This window comes from Diuraphis noxia, unplaced genomic scaffold (assembly GCF_037042655.1).
Source record: "Diuraphis noxia isolate RWA-SAM2 unplaced genomic scaffold, SU_Dnox_SAM2 contig0002, whole genome shotgun sequence".
Lineage (NCBI taxonomy): Eukaryota > Metazoa > Arthropoda > Insecta > Hemiptera > Aphididae > Diuraphis > Diuraphis noxia.
Window position 1 is genome coordinate 69,263,183 of NW_028301712.1, and position 20,802 is coordinate 69,283,984.

At 31.5% G+C, this 20,802-nt stretch overlaps 2 protein-coding genes across 6 annotated transcripts in view; one reads left to right on the plus strand and one right to left on the minus strand.

Moving 5' to 3' along the window:
* LOC107172425 (metabotropic glutamate receptor 3) overlaps nt 1-16,031 on the plus strand; it is a 77,778-nt gene extending 61,747 nt beyond the window's left edge. For all 5 annotated transcript variants that reach the window (XM_089220680.1, XM_089220679.1, XM_089220681.1 and 2 more), the window contains 5 exons: nt 5,626-5,904; nt 7,345-7,689; nt 8,502-8,949; nt 13,298-13,450; nt 14,066-16,031. In XM_089220680.1, the coding sequence (XP_089076806.1) occupies nt 5,653-5,904; nt 7,345-7,689; nt 8,502-8,949; nt 13,298-13,450; nt 14,066-14,184 (1,317 nt within the window). In that variant the 5' untranslated portion in view covers nt 5,626-5,652 and the 3' untranslated portion in view covers nt 14,185-16,031. The remainder of the gene's footprint in view (nt 1-5,625; nt 5,905-7,344; nt 7,690-8,501; nt 8,950-13,297; nt 13,451-14,065) is intronic.
* Nucleotides 16,032-16,668: 637 nt separating this feature from the next.
* Nucleotides 16,669-20,720, minus strand: LOC107172599 (SREBP regulating gene protein). The gene is made up of 4 exons (XM_015522894.2): nt 20,321-20,720; nt 20,079-20,229; nt 17,698-17,840; nt 16,669-17,547 (listed from the first exon to the last, which is right to left on the minus strand). Exons 1-4 carry the CDS (start codon nt 20,420-20,422, stop codon nt 17,362-17,364), a joined length of 582 nt encoding a protein of 193 aa, XP_015378380.1. The 5' UTR covers nt 20,423-20,720; the 3' UTR covers nt 16,669-17,361.
* Between the last annotated feature and the right edge of the window lie 82 nt (nt 20,721-20,802).

Genomic DNA, 20,802 nt, shown 5'->3' on the forward strand with positions numbered 1-20,802 from the left:
GAAATTTAAATTTACAATGAATGGGTAACGATTTTAAATTATAATAGATAATATATGTAGATAAATAGCCAAATAGGTACGCACGATTCCTAGATGGTAATTATAATTACGTACGTATTTTAAGAAAATGTAGGTTAGTATACGATAATTATAATAGGTAATAACAATAACAAATTTAAGACTGTGTTTCCGATTAGGTAGTCAGACCGTTTAATTTTTCAACACAATACAATAATATATTTAACAGGAATCGATTTCATTGGGCTTTCGTTATGTATTGTATTTCGATTTCACACCACGAAATCGGTAATTTTCATTAAATTAGTGAAAGAAAGAAACAGGGTCAGCTTGCAAATATGTTCGATAGATATGTAATACTTACAAGTAGGTACAAACGTTGTATTGTATACACTTTCTTTAGTAAAAAAAACAAAATACGTGTTCGTGACACATATCATATTATATCAGTTTTCGCGAAAACATAAAAACGATAAATTTCCTGCTTCTATCTTCATAATATCATTTTGTCAATCAATTATTTTCATAATGCTACAATTCCTCGTGATGATTCGCAAGAAATCTAATTTAAATGTTTTATAAGCATCATATGATGTGTGTTTATTTTAGGACAAATCTCAAAAGTAGGTATCAAATATATTTGTATACTATAACTTTGCTTATACTTTGAAATTAACACGGCATTCGATCATAAAAAAAACAGTTGTTTAAATTATTTACCTTCGCTTGAGTTTTTTTTTATAGATATATACTGAGCTACTGACTTATTACAAATAATGAAATAAATATACAGGTACACGAGTGGTCGGGAGTAGAACACTAGAACATAATATTGTGTACCTATAAAATATATTATATTTCACAAAACCCGATTATACTATACATAGCTAAAGTATATACATAAACATATATAAGTACAATTACAGGGATGAAGTGTGATAGTAATTTTATTTACGACAAAACGTTAATGAAGATTTTAATTTACATACATAATATGAGAAATCCTGTACTTAATATTATAATATTATTGGCGAGTTAAACTCGATCCGTCAATCAGCCAGTGTTTCAGACTAACATGTATTTTTGTTTCTCGTGTGAATCCTTTACAAAATGAAAATTAAATACCCATTCTCGTGCGCGCATAGTAATATTTATTGCAGACACCATCAAAAGTTAAAACGCCTATTCTGAACCATTAAAATGTTAAATGCATTAAGCCATTAAGTAACTATCGAAAACATCGTTTAAAAATGAATCATTGACGTATAGGCCCGACGAACCAACCACAGACTGTGAAGCTAGACATGGTAATAGTAATAATAATAATTGTGTTTACATTTTTTGACTAGAAAATATTATTATTTCCGCGTTAGAAATTCGAATTATTCCTCTTCACTCGGAATCTGCCCGGTCGAGATAACGCAATTAAAACGATAGTGTAGGTATAATATTGTTATTTTGTTTTTCCAATAATATAATAGAGTATAAAATAATTTCATTGTATTATTTATTATCGTGAGTAGGTACGTTGTACATTCACACTGCTGCATTAATAATAATTAATAATAATAGAATGATATTTCAATGATCGAATAAAATACATCATTTAACAGCCTCGTTTAACCTTATAGAGCATGTATTATATATTATTATATGTTCCTCGTATGTGGCGCGGCGTGGTGTGGTTAACGTTTTGATATAATAATATTTATGGGAAATTGAATTTCGTTCTCATGTCTGGAACGATAAATCATTCTGGAATATTTTAGAAAATTGTTGAAAAATATGCGCGCTAGAATTATAAAAAGTATAATTACAACATACGTTTCCCGTCGGCCTTGAATATGTCCGAAAAGTGAAAAGAGAAGAAAGAGATAACGACAAAGAACAATCGACTGGAGGGCGAAACGACTATATATAGAAAGGTACCCAACAGATGAGGAGCCGCGTATAGGTCTTTCCATTAAGCGCACGTGGACTATTATATACGACTGACTCCCACGCGGGCGCGTGCGTGATGCATTTCAAATAAAAATGTGGATTTCCCACTGTCCATTTTTTTTTTTGCATCAATTTTTTTCTCATCCTCCTCGATGCAATCTGTTCTCAAAACGAATTCTTTTCCCATGTGATCGCTCTCTGCTGAGCTGACTTAAATTCAATATAGTTTTATATTTATATGGTCATGTGGGATATATAATGATATACGATTGTAGTTACGACCGGTTAAAGGTACGGTCTCCAAGGCGCGACACGTCGCGGCGACTGATGTTCGTGATCGGTCGCCGCGTCGAATGTGGTCAACCCATCATGAAGTGTCTATGCCGCTACAATTACGGTAAGTTTACCTACTTGCGCGCGAATATCGATACCGTATATTTATACTATGTACAGGGTGGTTTACCGAGCGTGCTCACTCCAATTTTATCCTTCAATTATTATACATTTATTTAAATTCCTATTTAAAAATTTTTAAGAAAAAAAAACTGTATTTTCTATAGTACTTGGATTTTTTGTACATAAATTTTTATGTATGCCTAAATCGAAATCCTAATGACTAATGAGCAGTAAGTTTCCCAGTGATGAGACATAATATTATGCTATGGTAATATAACACAAAAGTTATAGCAAGTGTATCTACCTGACTACCTATATGTTTAGTATAACCAGACATGTAATTGACGATGATATTATAATAATATAATAATATTTTATGTACCTACTATCCATAATAAATATAGAAATTATTATTAGGTGTAAAGAGAACGGTCTCCGTATTTTTTGTTGGCTTGTTATACTAAAAAAATAATGCAGTACCTAATGTATAACATGTCGCATTTAAAGCTAAAAAGACTTACTGTAACTTCAAAAAGAAATAAAAAAAAACAATAAGTAGAGGGTAGCGTTGTGTATTTCTGTTAATTGTTCGTGAACGTCTTTTGAACATTTGTGATTGGTGTTTTAAATTCTTAATATACCGTATGCGCTTCGTTGTTTGTAGTCCGAAAATTCAAAATCCTGAAAACAGCTGTGTGTCTGTGTACAATAGTGATCAAACGAATTAGTTTATGCTCGAATGCAATATAGTATGATCATCGATGAATAAAACAAGTGAACTATGTGAACTCGTGAATAGTAAATTTGATCTGTTAACTTTAGTTGAACTAAACTTTCCATCTCTATGTCGGACATTACATTATATGCATAAAGCGTTGCGTTCATGTGTGCGGCTGACTGGTCGCGTGCTATAATTATTGTTGGCTTAAATTTTATACGAACGATTCCTTGACTCATATCATCGCGTGTATCGCATTTATATAATAATTAATAACTAACACTAATACGTACACGTCGTACACACATTATGATATAATATCATGTTATATATAATACATAAAAAAGCGAGTCGTATGCATAGTGAAGTACTTACCTCTGTGTACACACACTCTCGGCGCGCAATGATATCGCGTCGAGAATATTATTAGGTACATATATACGAACGATTGTGTAGGTAAGTTTTATTATAGCAATTTGCAATGATATTATTATTACCATACACCTATACCTATAATACGAGTAGTGAGTAAGGATACCAGGTTACTGCGCGGAATTATTATTTAACCATGTTATAATATTCAGCTATTTCACTATTTATAAAGCGACGATTATTATTATTATATTGCCCTGTTTGGTTCGCCGTCCGGGGGGTCGTTCACTTATCGAATGTTAATACTTATCGCAATAAAAAATCGTCGATAATATCATAGGGTATTGCACTATTGCGACGATAATAATAATAAACTTGCATATAATTTTAAGGCTCTAAAAACGAAAGCAGTTATGCACTTGTGAAGCGTAAAAATGTGGATTCAAAAATTCTAAAGAATAAACACTAATTATTATTATTATTGTATTTTTTTAATTTGCATGTTTTTTATTGAAATAAGTTTAGACGCCTACTTTAAAAACGTATTGTGTATAATGAAATAAAAAGAACGGTCTTCGAAGTATAAATTACGGTTGGTCGTGAAGATTTAGATTTCAAATTCACGTATTTGATTTTAAATTGTTTTTTAAATATTATAAGTAGTAATTTATATAAAATAATTACAAGGATTGACGGCGTGATTGAATGGAGCGTCCAGTAATACTACTTCAGAATGAGTTTTATTTCTCTCTTAGTCAAGGATTTAGGAAGTCACGTGGCCAATTACGTTTTGAGGAACGGGCAGGATTATCTGGGATAGTAAGAAAAGGTAAATTAGATATTAGAGGGTTTGGGTGAATTAATGTGTTGAAGTGGAATTTTTTATAGTCCGTGGATGCAAGTACAGAGAGAGCAGGAATTTTTAGGTCGTTGTGAAGAGTTTTGTTGCTAACGTACCATATGACGCTTTAGCTAATAACCGTAAGTTTATTGAAAGATTGAAGAAAATTAATATTTGAGATAGATAGGATTATGTACTTTTACTATTTTATAATTATTTCCCCGCAGTGCTTCAATTGCGTTGCTTTTGTATAAACATCGAAATAAACATTTATTTGCACTTTTTTATATCATTTTAATTTACGATCTGGAAGGATTTTACGATTCCCAATTCTTTGAAATTTCCTTGATATTAATTTCGGTTAGGTCAACCGTGTTCTGTATGATTCTGGCACTCGCGTATACATGTCCCGCGGAGTATTATTTAGTTATGGGTGGTATGGCAATGATATTATAATATTGTAAAAATATGCGAGTGGCGATCGATGATAAAAAAAACACTCACACGTTTAATAATTATGTAATATATGTATATATACGTAATATTATCGTCTGTAGGAAATGAATCGGCGGCTTGAGCATTAAATAGTCCATTAAACGTCCATTATCGATGTACGATTGAATTCATATACAATAATAATATATTAATTTAATTTATAACAATCCGACCGATCGCGACCCTAACGGCGCTTCACTTCTAGATATGTATGATAATACATATATATATATAAGTTTTTATACCGACGAGATGTATAAAACGATAAATCCATATAGACGATATACGACACAACAGACGTAGGTATATACATAAATAATTACTCTGTTCATGCGCGCATCCGTCAATATAATATAATCTGTTTTGCATTAGAGAGTATTATATTATAATATACTATAAAAATAACACGTATCGGAGAAAATGCTGCTCACTCGACTGCAGCTGCAGTATTTCATAATTAATAATTATAATAAAAAAAAAAACGTACCTATAATGACGCGAGGCAATGAGATTATTGTACTGTATAGGTTACCGCAAACCTATACCAAGTATACCTACCACCCAAGTTTAAGCGACAAATTTGTAATTTTATGTGAGGTCGTGTCGCGTTGGGTATGTAATATATATAATCCGTATGGGAATAATATTAAGTGCCAATATATTTTTCCAACAAAGTTATATTTTGAATTTTGGTTTTTAATTATGTATATTATTGACATTTAAGATTTTTAAGAGCAATATTGGTAGTATTGCAGGTATCACTTAATAATTACAAACTTTTATTTACCACAAACCGTTGTCGAGAAAATAATTCCTAAATATTAAATTCGAGTATTGTCAACAGGTGCGATGATGACCAGGCAGCGATGACATGGAGGCGGCAGCCAGCGTGGTACAGATGACTGGAGGCGGCGGACGGGTGGGGATGAACACGGACATGTTCCTGTTGCCGTCCTACGGGCCGTTCACGTCGCCGCCGGGTGTGATCGTCACGACTGGTCCACCGAACACCGGTGTCCACCAGTACGCCGCGGCCACGCTCACCTTGTTGCGGCGCGACGCCTGGGTGCTTCCGGTGCTCATACTTTCGGTGCTCACCATGACGCTGATAATGACTTTCGAGGTATACATTCATTATTATTCCTGTGCTTATACCTATAGGTATAATAATTATCATTGAACATTATCGCACGATACCGCGGTGCAGGTCTGCAGTTAGGTTATTTAGGTATATACCTAACCTGGTCGTGGTCAGAGAATGTCGTGGCTGTAAAATCTCTAGTGAAAAATGTTTCTCGATTATTGCCAGTTCGGATTTATTGGATTTTTGGACAAAAAACATAATATTAAATACTATGTCATAGGTCAGTTGGAAGCTATAGTATATAACCTGGCTGTCATCTCCAAGTCGATGGCTCTGCGAAAGTGAGCGTTCGACGCTATAAAATATACCATCCTGAAATATAATTTAATTGTAATGCCTTAAAATACAAATAATAAACATGATGATCTTAAATAATACAAATCTAGAGAAATGACAAGATTATTGAATTCCACTTATAATTTATAATAAAATTGTTCGACCATATAATACCTACAATAAGATCCAGATCGACAAAGCACCAGTTTTCGATTTATTAGGATATATTGGGATGCTATGCTTCTATATAAGATTTTGTTTAAACCTTCAGCATTGTAATAAATTATTTGAATGCGAAGAAATGTCATGAGAAAATACTATGTAAACAAATCAAATACTATTGTCATCAGGTCTCTGGTCTCTCGCGATACTTCGTTATTACTTATTACACTCGTATATTTATATCAACACATAATATTAAAATATTATATTGTTAATTAAATCAATACTTTCGAAACATTTCAAATCTCCATCAAGTCATTTTTAATACCTGTCAATACGTATATATATATATATACATGAAATCGAACACAGTGCTTGAACTTGAAATCGCAAAGTTATGTGGTTGGGTAAAAATTTTTAAAAAAAGAAGATATATGTTACGTCTTAAGTTTAATATTTATAATTTTATTTCAATAATATTGTTGTTATTGTTATGCAATGTCGGTACAATAATAACGATAATGACAATAATGTACAATAATGACGGTCTAAGTCATAAAAGCCGTAAGTACAAAATAGTAAATATTACAGGAGAGGATAAAAACGTTTCAAACATCTCATCAGTTTAGTTCTCTAACTCACAAAAGTTGCATCTCCATTAATTATTACTATGAGATTATATGGATATGCGACTTTTTCTAAGTCTTAAAATTATTACATCGGAATTACGACGATTTATCATTACTCATCGATTTCATGTAGGATAAATAATTATAAAATCAGAGTTATGACTTAATCACTCGATACGTTTTTTCCTCTCCACAACCCCAAAATCGAAAAAAGTAATGGAGTTACGATGTTTATGACTTTGACCGAATATCTTAGTACGGTAATCGGTATACAACATAATATATATATTATATAATAAATAAAGTGACGAAAATGCACCAAACTGACATGACTGTCGTTGTATATCTGCAGGTGTTCGTGCTGTGCAAAACGAGAAAAACGGAGCCCAGCAGGAGACACCTGTTCCTAGGACAGGCTCTGCTGGGCGGGCTGTTCGTGTGCGCGGCTGTCAGCGGGCTCATGTGCACACAGCCGACCGTGCTGACGTGCGCCACCGTCAGGCTGTGCACTGGGCTCGGGTACTCGATGGTGTTTGGCACGTTGCTAGTCAAGTGCGTGTTCCTCATCAGTCTCAACGGCGGCGTCTACTTGCCTGCACCGTACCAGGCGCTATTGCTGTTCTTCGCGGTGGCCATACAGCTGGCCATCGGCGTCCAATGGCTCATCTACACACCCCCGCAGCTTCTATCGTCCCAGGTAAGTCAATATATTGTTAATTGTAATTGCTTACTTATATGTTTATCATTTAATATGGGATGGATGATGCTAAAAAAAACAACTTAAAATATGACCGAAGAAAATCTACTCAAATAAGTGAAAATTTAATTTAATTTAAAAATAATGATTATAACGTGTTGTAAAATTAATAAACACTATTAAACATTTAAATTTTAAGTTTAATACAACAAAAACCCATAAATCTAAATTTTAAGAAAAATGCTTCGCATTGTATACAAACTACAAAAAAATATTCCATTCATAAAACAATTATGTAAAAATAAAAATACATTCATAGCTATAAATGCAAAACCGTAATTACAATATAAGATTGTATAGGTAGTCAATATCAAAGGTGCATGAAACAAATTTTTATCTGAAATAGCATTTTATAGGGCTGAAGAAAAAAATGCAAAAGTCACCAACCTTAATTTATTATAAATTATTTCTAATAACGTTCTTAATCATCGCAACAATCATTTAGAACTTGCGGAAAAGTGTGAATATTATATCTTTAATTGAGTATGATTGGCAGTATATTCAATATTCAAATGAATTAACAAAGAAATTTTAATATATATATATTATGTATAAAAACGCCTAAAAAGTGGAAATTCCTAAATGTAAAAATCATACCATCTAAAAAATGTGTTCAATGTTTTAAAAAAAAAACTTGCTATTGTAAAAATATCGAAGGATAAAATCATAATGAAAATGAAATATGTATTGGTGAATATAAAAATTGTAATTGTGTGCTATAACAATTTGCAATCATACCGTGCTTGTTGCAGTGGACGAGCAGCCTGGACAACAGTTGTGACACCAAGTACCAGCATATGCTGGGCTCGCTGGTGTACGCGGCAGGCCTGCTGTTGGCCGTCACCGTGTTGGCCATCAAGTCGCGACATATACGGGACAACTACCGCGAAGCGATGTACATCGGGCTGGCCGTCGGCTGCACCGCGCCGCTGTGCGTTGGCTGGGCCGTAGCTGGGCTGTGGGCCACTCAGCCAGGCGACCAGGACGGATGTCTGGCGTTGGGCCTGGGCGCCACGGCTGCGCTAGTGCTACTCGTCATGTTCATGCCCAAGGGCCGGCAGCTGGCCGCCATGGGCCGGGACGGCCTGTACGACGAGGACAAACTCAGCACGCTCAGCAGGCCCGCGTCTCCGTCGTTTTTCCACTTCAAGCCGTTCATGACGCCAATGAAGCACACGTCGACGATCAACACGTTCGGAGGTAAGCCCCGCCATGGGAGTAATAACAATTTAGAAGTACCCGGTTAGGTTAGGGCACGTGGGCCCCTAAAAAAATTATATTTTGATCAAAGGTGTGAAACATTTAACTTTGGTTAACCTACAGAATATTTAAGCAGCCATTGAAAATATAAAAACTAAAACGCTAAAAAAACATTGCCCACATATTCGTAAATCTAAAATATTAGCTTATAGATTTTGTAAGGATCATAATATTATTAAGGTGATAAATTTCAAAAAAAGAGAGCTCATCCATAAAATATTATCTTGCTTAACTTTTATTTCTTAAACGTATATTTACGTTTATGCAATCACCATAGATTTATACGGTCTCGAAGTGCTGCTATAAAATATGTGTTAAAAAACCGTGGGTATATAAAGCGTATTATTCGTGGAAACACTTGTAGCAGAGATGTTTTGGCGATCCGAGAGCGTTTCTGGTGGACCATTTCATATTTATTTTCCTAAACTCTCCCATTCGTCCACACCGACACACCATCGACGTCAGTGACTATATTATAAACGTTTGTTTGGCTGCTGCTGCATTATGACATATGCACTATAATATGATCCAGTCAAACTCGAGACGATACTTTTTTCTCTAATCTATTTTTAACGATTCCGTACGTCGTTTATTGTTCGTATGGTAACGTGTAATGTACCGCATTCCGTCGGGCTTAACGTAGTTTATTATATGTACATAATTTATTTATTTAATAATAATAATATACCAATGGAAACACTTAAAGCTAACAAAAAATAACCGTATACGTGGTACATATTTCAACGACATGATAATAATATAAATATAATATTCGTAGGCAGGCTAATATCTTAAAACTCACGACGATCTCTGTGTTATGCGTAATGTGAATAGACCATCCATACGCGCATTGTATATACATTTTTATAATAATACAAATAGTATATGATCGCTAGATCATATTATTATGTATTTATGTTATGCGTTTTGCATCCCGTCCCTAAAATTCCGCCCCACCTTTGATCACAAGTATAAAAAATAAGGTTAAACGCCACCCTGCAGTTGAATTATTGTATATTTTTGTGTATTTATTTTTTAGATAGATTCAAACGCTTTTAATTCACGCTTAAATAGTTTAACTATAATGCGTTGTTATTTGTTCCTTAAATCACTTAAACAATATTTTGATAATATCATAATGTGTTGTTTAAGTATATTTTGTGCAACGTGTATCATATCAATTGAAGGTTTTCAATAATTTTTACGTTTGAAAGACGTTCCTAAACAAAATATTTTCCTTATAAAAAATTGTTAATTGGGAAATGAATGTTGGGAATTAGGATAATTAAGGCTAATTATTCTGACGCGCCGTACAAAATATAACTGATTACGATATTAAGAAGAGAACGAATTTTGTTTGAAGAGAGTAAAATACATTTAGTTAATACTAATCAAATTATACCTGCAAATGAGTATAAAAATGATAATATTGTTGAGTTAAAAAATTAACATTGTGATTAACGTTTATAATAACTATTTGTTTAAATCAATACCTAAATACTTAGATAGATATTATATAGGTACAAGTGTACAACAATTAGTCTTAACAGTGTTGGAAACAAAGTGAAGAATATTGTTTTCCGGCTAACGGTTTTCGCACGTCTGTACTTAGGTATTACAATGGAATAAACCCGAGTTTATTCAGTGCATGTGAGAGGCAAACGGAATATTAAATCATTTTATGTCGTATCGACGACGATGTATCGATGTCAAACTATGTAGGTACCTCTAATATTATATTAACAAAAGTGCAAAACGCAGTATAGAATTATAATACATCATCGACTTTGCTATTTTGATGTTTCAACGTGATATAATATGTAATATAATTATTATCCACGTCTACTGCGTGGAGGGGGTAATCGGGAACACGGAAAGGGGACCAAGAGACAAAAACAATAATAATTATTTATTTAACGCGTATGACGTGTGGTGTCACGACGTTTGTCAAACGAATGAGTTTGTTCCGGAATCATTAAATCGCGCATACCAACCGGTTCGGTATATTTACGATTTATTGGAGCGAACCATCATTATCGCTCGTACAATATGTGACTTGGGTTAGGTACTGTTTGATAAATTCCGACGACAAACGTGTGAAATTTGTTGCATGTATTCTTACAATAGTAAAACCCACCTGCGATCATATAATTATTACAATATTTACGACCCATAATATTAACAGTACATGCACTTAATACAGGGTGTCGGGGCTTAAACCTGGTAAACCAGTATTCCGGGCTTCACAATTTGTTCATTTCGACTTCTCGGTCTCGGTCAAGTCGGTTCAATATCTATTTATTTTTTTCGATATCACATATTCATATATATTATATTATTTACTCGACATTCCTAAGTCTAATGCGAAGTCAAATTATAATAAAATATAAAACTGATATGTTTGCATATTATGTACTGTTGCCATACCCTAAAAATATTATATCTTATATCATTTTTGTAATAAGTGATCCTTAGGCTTAAGGATTACCTTAAGGTTACTCAAAAATCATAAAAACAATCTTAGGTAAAAGAGTTTGATCTATGTTGCGCATAAGTCTGATAGAGAAAACAAATATTATCGGGTACACACCGCGTGGCAAAAAAATACTTAAATATTTAATATATTTTTTTAATTTATTTTCTATGGCATTGGAATTGAGCTGAAGGGCCCCATAACATTGAAGGCATTGGGAACGCGCACCATTGGCCGCTTTCCCTCCTAGTTAGTGCCTGGTTGTAGGAATACCTATATCGAATTTCTGTGATAATATAATCGCCTCGTGTAATCTTCCGTATGACTGTATACAAACAGACGTACCTAAAGATAAATTCGCCAGCTATAATTTGTGCACATTTATGATTTATAGGTACCTAACAAATAACGTGTAATATGACAATATTCAACTACCAAGTTATTAATTTTATTATATAAATCATAATATATAAAGCTATTAGGTATGGGTATCATACCTATATTTAATTTACCATTAGATTTTAACGTTTTGATAAAATAAAAACACGTTTTATTAATTTTGCTATAATCGATTACACTGTGTAGGTGGAAGATGTCATCTACTTACATAGTTATATTATAATATTTTAAATGGGTACACCATTAGTACTACCAGTACACCATACTATTACCATTCACCAAATAAACATAAACGTGTTATAAATATCAAATTATAATGATACCTAACCACTAAATTATACCTCAATATTAAAAAACATACTTCATCCATATTAATATATTATACAGGGCGATTCTTTTATCAACCATCACTCATTATTTCAAAAACTATTTATTTTTTTTTTCAACATTTTAGAACCATCTTGTTCTAGAACTATATATTTTTTAAATATTTTCACCCTTATATTTATCAGGTTAACTATTATCAACTTTTGATTTTCAAATGACAACCTTTACTTAAAATTTCATAAACTAAAAAGGCTATTTTTTCAATGAATTTTCACATTTAAATTTTCATTTTTCGTTAATCCGTTTAAGAGATATAACCTCCCAAAGTTGGGTGGTGTTTGTGTGTTATAGGTGTATGTTAGGTGGCATTTACACACAAACACCATATAAGTGTTGTTTGATAAAAGAATCACCCTGTATATGGCATAGGTGTATCCGTGTATCACATGTATTCCTACCTATATAATAGTGGTTATGCGTGAATTGATGTATCGCTCCGTCAATTCGTACAAGTGTATAGGTACAACCTTTCGACCATTTTATAAATTGTAGTGGTATAAATTAATAACACATTTAAAGGCATTCTTTAAAACATGGTTCTTTTCACATATTTTCCTACACTACCTACGTCGCTCGCGATTTCGATCCAGAGTCCAGATCGAATGACAAATGTACAAAATTCTATGCCAGATGAATATGAAACTAAATAAAAGACAAAAAGTGAAAACATAGTTGAGTACACCTGAAAACGATTTCTCTAAGACGAAAAAAAAATACATCGCATCTGCCTATCTGATATTACGCATTAACAATAATTAGCATTTCACGAAAACAAATATAAATATTATTTATAATGTACGTGAAAATCGTACGTCGTATAATTATAATATTATTAGCATATTTATTCGTAATTATTATAATATAATAATATAACATAATAATGTATGCCCGCCCGAGCAGATGTGCAGTAAGACGTATAGTAAAGGCGGTGGCAATTTAAATTTCATCAACTATCTCGTCTACATAATAATAGTACAATAATCACAACATTATCATTATTTATCTGTACCGTTTTCGTTTGTTTCACAGACCGAGTGGCGCTCGTTGCCCCGCCGACGTACGCTCACCACTATTACCCGTACTGTTATTATCCGCACCACGGACTCGGCGGCGGTGGAGGTGGAGGAGGCGGCCACCACGGAGGTCACATGCAGCAGCCCATCTATTCGAGATGTCCACCCGGTATATTATTATATTTCTATATTATACGATTAACTATTCTGCGTATACCTTCGTTTTGTCGACGTAGCTTTAGGTACATACCTGCAAGTAGATGCCCACCATCGCCGCAGTGGAGTGATTCGGGGGGGGGGGGGGGGGGCTTAGCCTTCTCTGACTACGAGAATACCCCATGTTGATTTAGTATAAGCCCCCTTTTTATGGGTTATTTTAAATTAATAGTTTTTTTTTTATTTCCTATAGCTCCTCAGAATTTTCACCCAAGTAGTATGAGTCTATTGGCTCGCATAACTCGGTAGGGGGGAAGTGTTCTGTAACTTTTTTTTACCCAATTCCAAAACAAATTTTATAGCTCTGATTGACTGGTTGTCGGTCCAACCGTTTTCGCTCGTATTTTCACGCATGTGCAGTGTTGTAGGTAGTGGCTTAAGTAGGATTTTTTTTAAAGGAGTGTCATAATTTACGCATGAATTGATAATCCTTTTTTAGTCATCATTTCATAATTTGAAAAGATACTTTAAACTATTTAAGGGTGGTATATATTATCTCCCCACTCAATAACAATGTGAAATTTTTCCAAAAAATTAATTGTTTATTATTTTCGCTCTTTCTCTGCAGACATGTGCAACTTTTCGGGAATGGACAACAGCATTTACACTACGATGGAGCCGACCATGTCCAACAACCCCAACGTGTTTTTCCACCGTTCCGGTATCCATCCCGGAATGATGTACTGATTATTGTTTAAGTGAATACTATATAATAAATTGACCATATGTTTTTTTTCTCCCGATTTTATATTCTTTTTAAAAAATTATTATTGTTTATAAAATATTTAAATACTACATATAGATATTATACATATATACATAGGTTATGTTTTATAGTAGTCGCGTAAACGAATGTTAAGAACTACCAATATATATATATACACAATACAGCGCCCTACGTCCCACACAGAATACCGTGCGCAACTGCAGTAATATACCTACCATCTTTAAGTAATAATATTGTTATCATATATTGTAATGATATATCTATTCACTATAATACTCACAAGACCGGCAAGAGCGGACGTGTGTCATGATCTCTCGCAATTACAATCATTGATCCTCCGAACAAGACGTTATCACGCGTATTATAGGTTAATTCGTCCTCTTCCCATCATCATAATATTATATACCTCTACAGGTCATAGTGAAAAATACACCTATATCTACCGATTTTTTTTTTTTTTACCAGCGATTTCATGTAATATCGCGTTTATCACTACTATACGATCACCGTACCAAACGTTTATAACAATACGTGAAAGAAATTCGTTAAATTCCATATAAAAACACATACACGCCACATGGCATCATGGATACCATTCGGATAATATGTATACCATTTATACCAGCTGTGTGCCCACACTTACGGCTCCGGCGCTTTAGCTCGTCGCTGTTCCGATGACAAGATTCGATGCCATTTACAATCGCGACGATGATGATATTCGTTCGGGATAAAAATTTTAATACGTGTTTTTTATAAATATTTTATTTTTTAAATTTAATAACTATTCTTAGGTATATATATATATATATTAGCTTTATATTAGATACAATAAATTAACATATGTCTATACAATAATATAGACATATTTCTATGTATGTCTAATGTATTCAGTTTAGTATATTATTATGTATAAGTAAGCAGTTATCTATGTAAAAGCTATATGTATATATTATATACTTATTACACGACAGAAACACATAATATAACAAGTACCTACTTATTATTATAACATATATATATATTGTTAATATTATTATTTTGTGTATAAATATTAAAAATATACCATCGGATAGATTTGGCTTATACTAGATGTATAGTAGATATATTATATTCTAAAAGTGTACCTAATATTAAGTAGAACCAATATTTAGCTACTTATGTTTTGATTTATTTTTGTTTGTTGATTATGAAAATAGAAATAAATTATTTTTAAGATCAACTTCAGTGCCAAAAGACGCAATCCCATACAATTGCGTCCCTTTATAACTATAATTAGGCCTATATTATTTTTTTAACCTGCAAAATGTAAATATGTATTTTGGAACTACTTATATATATAATAACATAATATTATTGTGTTTATTCGTTCAATGTATTGTAAACATTTTATTTTCATAATCGTATAGTTACAACGGATTACTATTAATTCTATTGCTGTCCTTAAAAGATATCGATTTTTATTTGTATTTTTCACATCGATCCAGTTATAATATTAAATGACTATTGTATCTTGTAATTGTGTAGTAATAATTTGGTAACGATTACCATTAAAATTGCGTACAAAAATTTAGAGTTGCTTAAGTGTAAGAAATTATTGCTTAAAAAGATATTAAGCATTACTTAGATGTACGATTTAACTTCTTTATACTCAACAGTGTATTGTTGTAATATTAAATATTGTATGAATAAATTATTGCTCATTTAACAATTAAGAACACTAAATTCCTTAGAATTAAGATATTTTTTGTATTTGTATGGTAATAAACTAATAACCCAATATGAAATAAACAGTACAATGTCTAAAGAACCGCGTCTTCAATCATGAATCAACTCATTTTTTTTTTTTAATAAACTAGATGTAACACACGACAATGCAATTTAGATGACATTTTTGAGGTTTAAGATTTCTGCAAACCAATCAATCCATGGGCCTCATCCCGCAAGGTAAAGTCTGGCCACTTTTAATATAGGTATCATAAACAATATAATAACATAATTGTATCATACTATATTATCATCAAGTTCACCTCAACCTGTGAATAGCGATAAGACTACAATATTAAAACTATAACAAGTGGATAAAAATAAAAATATAGTCTTATTGTATATTTATTAGATGTTCAACAAAATATATTGACATACAAGACAAATAAAGCGGGTAAGTGATGAGTAATGCTCTGCTGTACCTTCTTATGTATCTAGAGAGTCGCTGTAATGGATGTGAATCCAATAATTATTGTATACGAAAAACGATTTCAAACGAAGACAGACTGTAGTTACATCAATATTTGAATTTATTTGAGGTTTAATGATCTATCTCATAAATGAATCATAATAATTAAATTTTTTCAACTCGTACTCTGCTATTCTTGTGATCTTCAATATACGGACAAGAATACTATTCTTCCAAAAAGATGAAGTGAAAATAAAATTAAAACACAAAATATGTTAGTTACAACTTAGTGTGTATATATTCACTATAAGTATATATTTTTGTATGACCAATATTTTTTTCACAGGAAATCGAGTAATTTTTACACAAATTATATCTATAATAATTTATATGATACATTTTATTTTGATATCCAGTCTCGTTTGGTATTATAATTAAAATATTTAGATTTTGAACAATTCTTTTTTGAAATTATTTAAATGCCAATCTTGCAATAATAATTACAACAATTAAAAATTGTTTGTACCAAAACTATAGTATATTAGGTACCTATTTACATTGCTGAACAAATAAATGACACCAGCAATTAAAATTATTATAATCTATTACTATAAAATATATAATCATCAATATAACTTCTAAAAATGTTTTAAAATTAATAAAATAATTTTTATTTCCTAATTGCACATTATACACCAACTTGTTTTCAACGACATAATATGCCAATGTAACAATATTATATAGTCTTGACAAAATCGAGTCACAGAAAAAAAAAACAATCAAGATGATGAGCTGGACACGGGGAGGATATGTCAAACTTTACGTCGTGATCACTGTGGATGATCAAGAACAGTTTGCGATTTAATTTATTGCACTTACCCAGCACGATTAGTATGACGTGCACATAATATAGGAATGCAGTCGATAAAAAATTCGGCGTGATGTCGTCCAACTGCTGCTGCGGTCAGGGTACTTTGTCGGCGGTAGTGTAACAGTGTTTGTTCGGTTTTAGGTAGGCGTTTTCGTGTTGTACGCTCTGAGAACTCGTTCGACACTTGGCCAAGCACAATTCGAAGTGATTGTTGATCACCGAAAAAAGAACGCGGAAGGTCTCCGAAGCCTTGCCCAGCACGGTTTGTAACAATTTCCTCTGTGATCGGATGCACAAAAATCAAAGTTCGAAGATTATTTAAAAGGTTAAAAAAAAAATTTATATCAACATGTCGGCCGTCGGTTAGGTATGATTATCGACAATAAGTATTATTATGTTCGTGATTTTAATAAATTAGCTACCACTTACCTTATTCGGATTGAGGCAACACGACACGCACTGTTCGTATAGCACACAACAGCCATCCGCGTTGCACGTGTCGCACACATAACGTTTTTCGGTGGTTCCGCAGCAGTTGTTCGCGAGGAGATCGTCTCTTCGACATATGTAACCTGTCATCGGAACACATTTAATAATTAATTATAACACAACAATGATTGCTGCAGCTATGGTTGGCATTGTCATTTTAAATATCCATCATCACACAACAGTTTCTAGTCGATTGAAAATGCGTGGGTACGAAAACAATAACGATTTTTTTTTTTTAATAAGAGCGGAGCGTGTGTCTTGTACGACCGTTTTGAAATAATGCATTTTTGAGCAAGAATAAAATGATTTTTTGATGCTTATTCAATATTTCTAAAACCTTGATCTTCATTAGGGTTAGATTACCTACTTAGAATTTTTCTTGAAAAACGCATAAATTACAATAACAGTTTTTATTTTTATTGAACGGAGGTAATAATAAGTATGAATTAGCACATTGATATGAAATTGGATAACAGATGTTCCTTACCAAAATAGTACCTAACCAAACCAATACACTAAAAAAAGAATATATACGCAACAAATTACTACGTTTTATATTTATTAAATTTTTACTAAAAACTTATCAAAACGACAAAACACAAGATAGATTTTATTATTATTTTTTTAATTTAAATATAATATAGTTCTCGGCGTCTATGGCCATTGGCATACAAGGAGTTTAAGGTTAACATTTTTAAGGATACAGTATTTACATATTATATAAACAAGAACAGATTATTAAAAATTAGTTATCTGTGTAATTGATGAAACAAGTATTGATCCAAAGTGAATGAAAAATTAAATTTTTTTTTTAAGTTTGGCAGTGTTGAAAAAATGTCAAGGCACTCCCGAACATAGTTGTAAGGTAAGCAAATTAAAATATCTAGAAAATGATAAAGACAGAAACAACTACATACAATACATAATATTAAATTTAGTTTTGTTTTAATATTTTAAGAAAATTGAAAACTTTTGTTTACCTATATTATGTCATATGAATATTATTAAATTACCTAAATGGTGTATACATCTTAATCCTGCATTACATTACCTACAACTTAATATTTATTTATAAAACATAATGAAACATAACTTATTTGAATTTTGTATAATATGATAATTATTAATCAATTATTACAATCCAAGTTATACACAGATATTGTAATTAAAATTGGTTTTGTTATCTCACATTTAAGGTACCTACATCATTAATTTTTTACAAGATATGTCTATAGATATTTTAACTATGTATTTTGAACATATGTACAACAACATATAACAATACAAATTAATAATTCTAACATCTAATTAAACCTACTTAAGAAGAATTATTTTTTAGATTATTAGTTAGTAGGCAAGTACACTGAAGATTTCACATGGATTTTTAGTAATTTAAAAAAATTATCAAAAAAATAAAAATTATAATTATAAATTGGTTATTGTAATATTAACTTACACTCTTAAGAAGATATAATTAGAAGGTATGATCATTTTGATTTATAATTATTAAATAAACTATATGAATTTATACAACTATTATTGTACGCACATTATTTTATCAATAAATCGTATAAATGGCTACAAAATTAATTTCATATTAATAAAAATTATAATGTAAGGCTTTATTCAAATTAATTGTGTATGATTAACAGAGAAAGTATATAAATAACTTCAAAAGGTAAGTTAATAAAATAATATTTTGCTTATCATACAATGTTACCTATTTACTTGTAAAATTAATAACAAAGTAAAATAAATTATCTAACAAAAATTTGACTTAAAAGAAATACACTTTTGTAAATTTGTTATTTATATTTTCAGAGGATTCCATGTTCAACTAAAAACTATTTTTAAATAAATATAAGATAACCTATAGCAATTATTTTATTTTTAAATGTTTCTAAGTCCTAATTTAATATTTAAAATATATTTAGCAGCGCTAAGTTTTATATTATCAAAATTATAATGATTACAGTTGCATAACATTATGCAAAAATGGTAATTAAATTACAAAACAATGTTACAAGTATTTAATTGTTTAATATACCTACATTATATATTATATATATATTTATTAATACAATACATCAATACTTAAATATAACTACAACTGGCGTACCTATGTACGATTATATATTCTTAACATTTTTTTAGATTTCATTAAATGGTAGATTTGTATTTTGTTAAACCAAAGGTTGCAGTATAATAAATCATGGAAAATAGTATAGTTTTAGTAATTATCGTCTTATGAACATGATATAATCAAATGTATTCAGTATAGTCTATTATGTGATTTATGCTTAACTTCAAGTGATAATTACCTCTGTCATCTGCTATATATTCTTTGCCTTGTACAGTATTCCGACAACTTTGAAGTGATGAGTTGTTCAAATCGACTTCGGCTGACATCCAAACAAAAGCACTGTGATCTAATTTTCTTGGAACACGCCATGTGTCTGTACGTCTGGGTGACTAAAAAAAATGATTAACTTGGTTTTTTTTACAGGACTTAGATTCTAGATTAAGACCATGTTAACTTATATTGTCAGGCCACTATACTTACAATCAATAAGAAACTGACAATACAGTATGTTAATGAGCAGCCAAAAATCACTGACAGCACGATTTTACGTCTAATGAAACTAAATAAAAAAGCTCTCCACATGACAGGCGATTGGAACCTGGCATTTTCAGTGGCTAAATGTGAAATAAAAATAAATTTACCTATTGCAATCCGCTACAGTAAAATTGTAATCACAGTTTAAACTAAGTCTAAACGAACATAATAAATATTTATTACAGTAAAACTTTATTTTTTTTAAATTACGTTGAATTGAAGTTTAAAGTTTTGACTTTGAAAAGCCATTTATAAGTTTTAATAATACTTAGCCATAATATAGGTACTTAGATATTTAGACTATTCAGAGTATTGATAGTTTTAATAAAGATATTGAATTATTAAATGAAAATCTTCTGTAAATTGTTATCAATCATAAACTCTATCAGATAACATGGCCGGCTCAATGATAAGAATAATTTGATAAT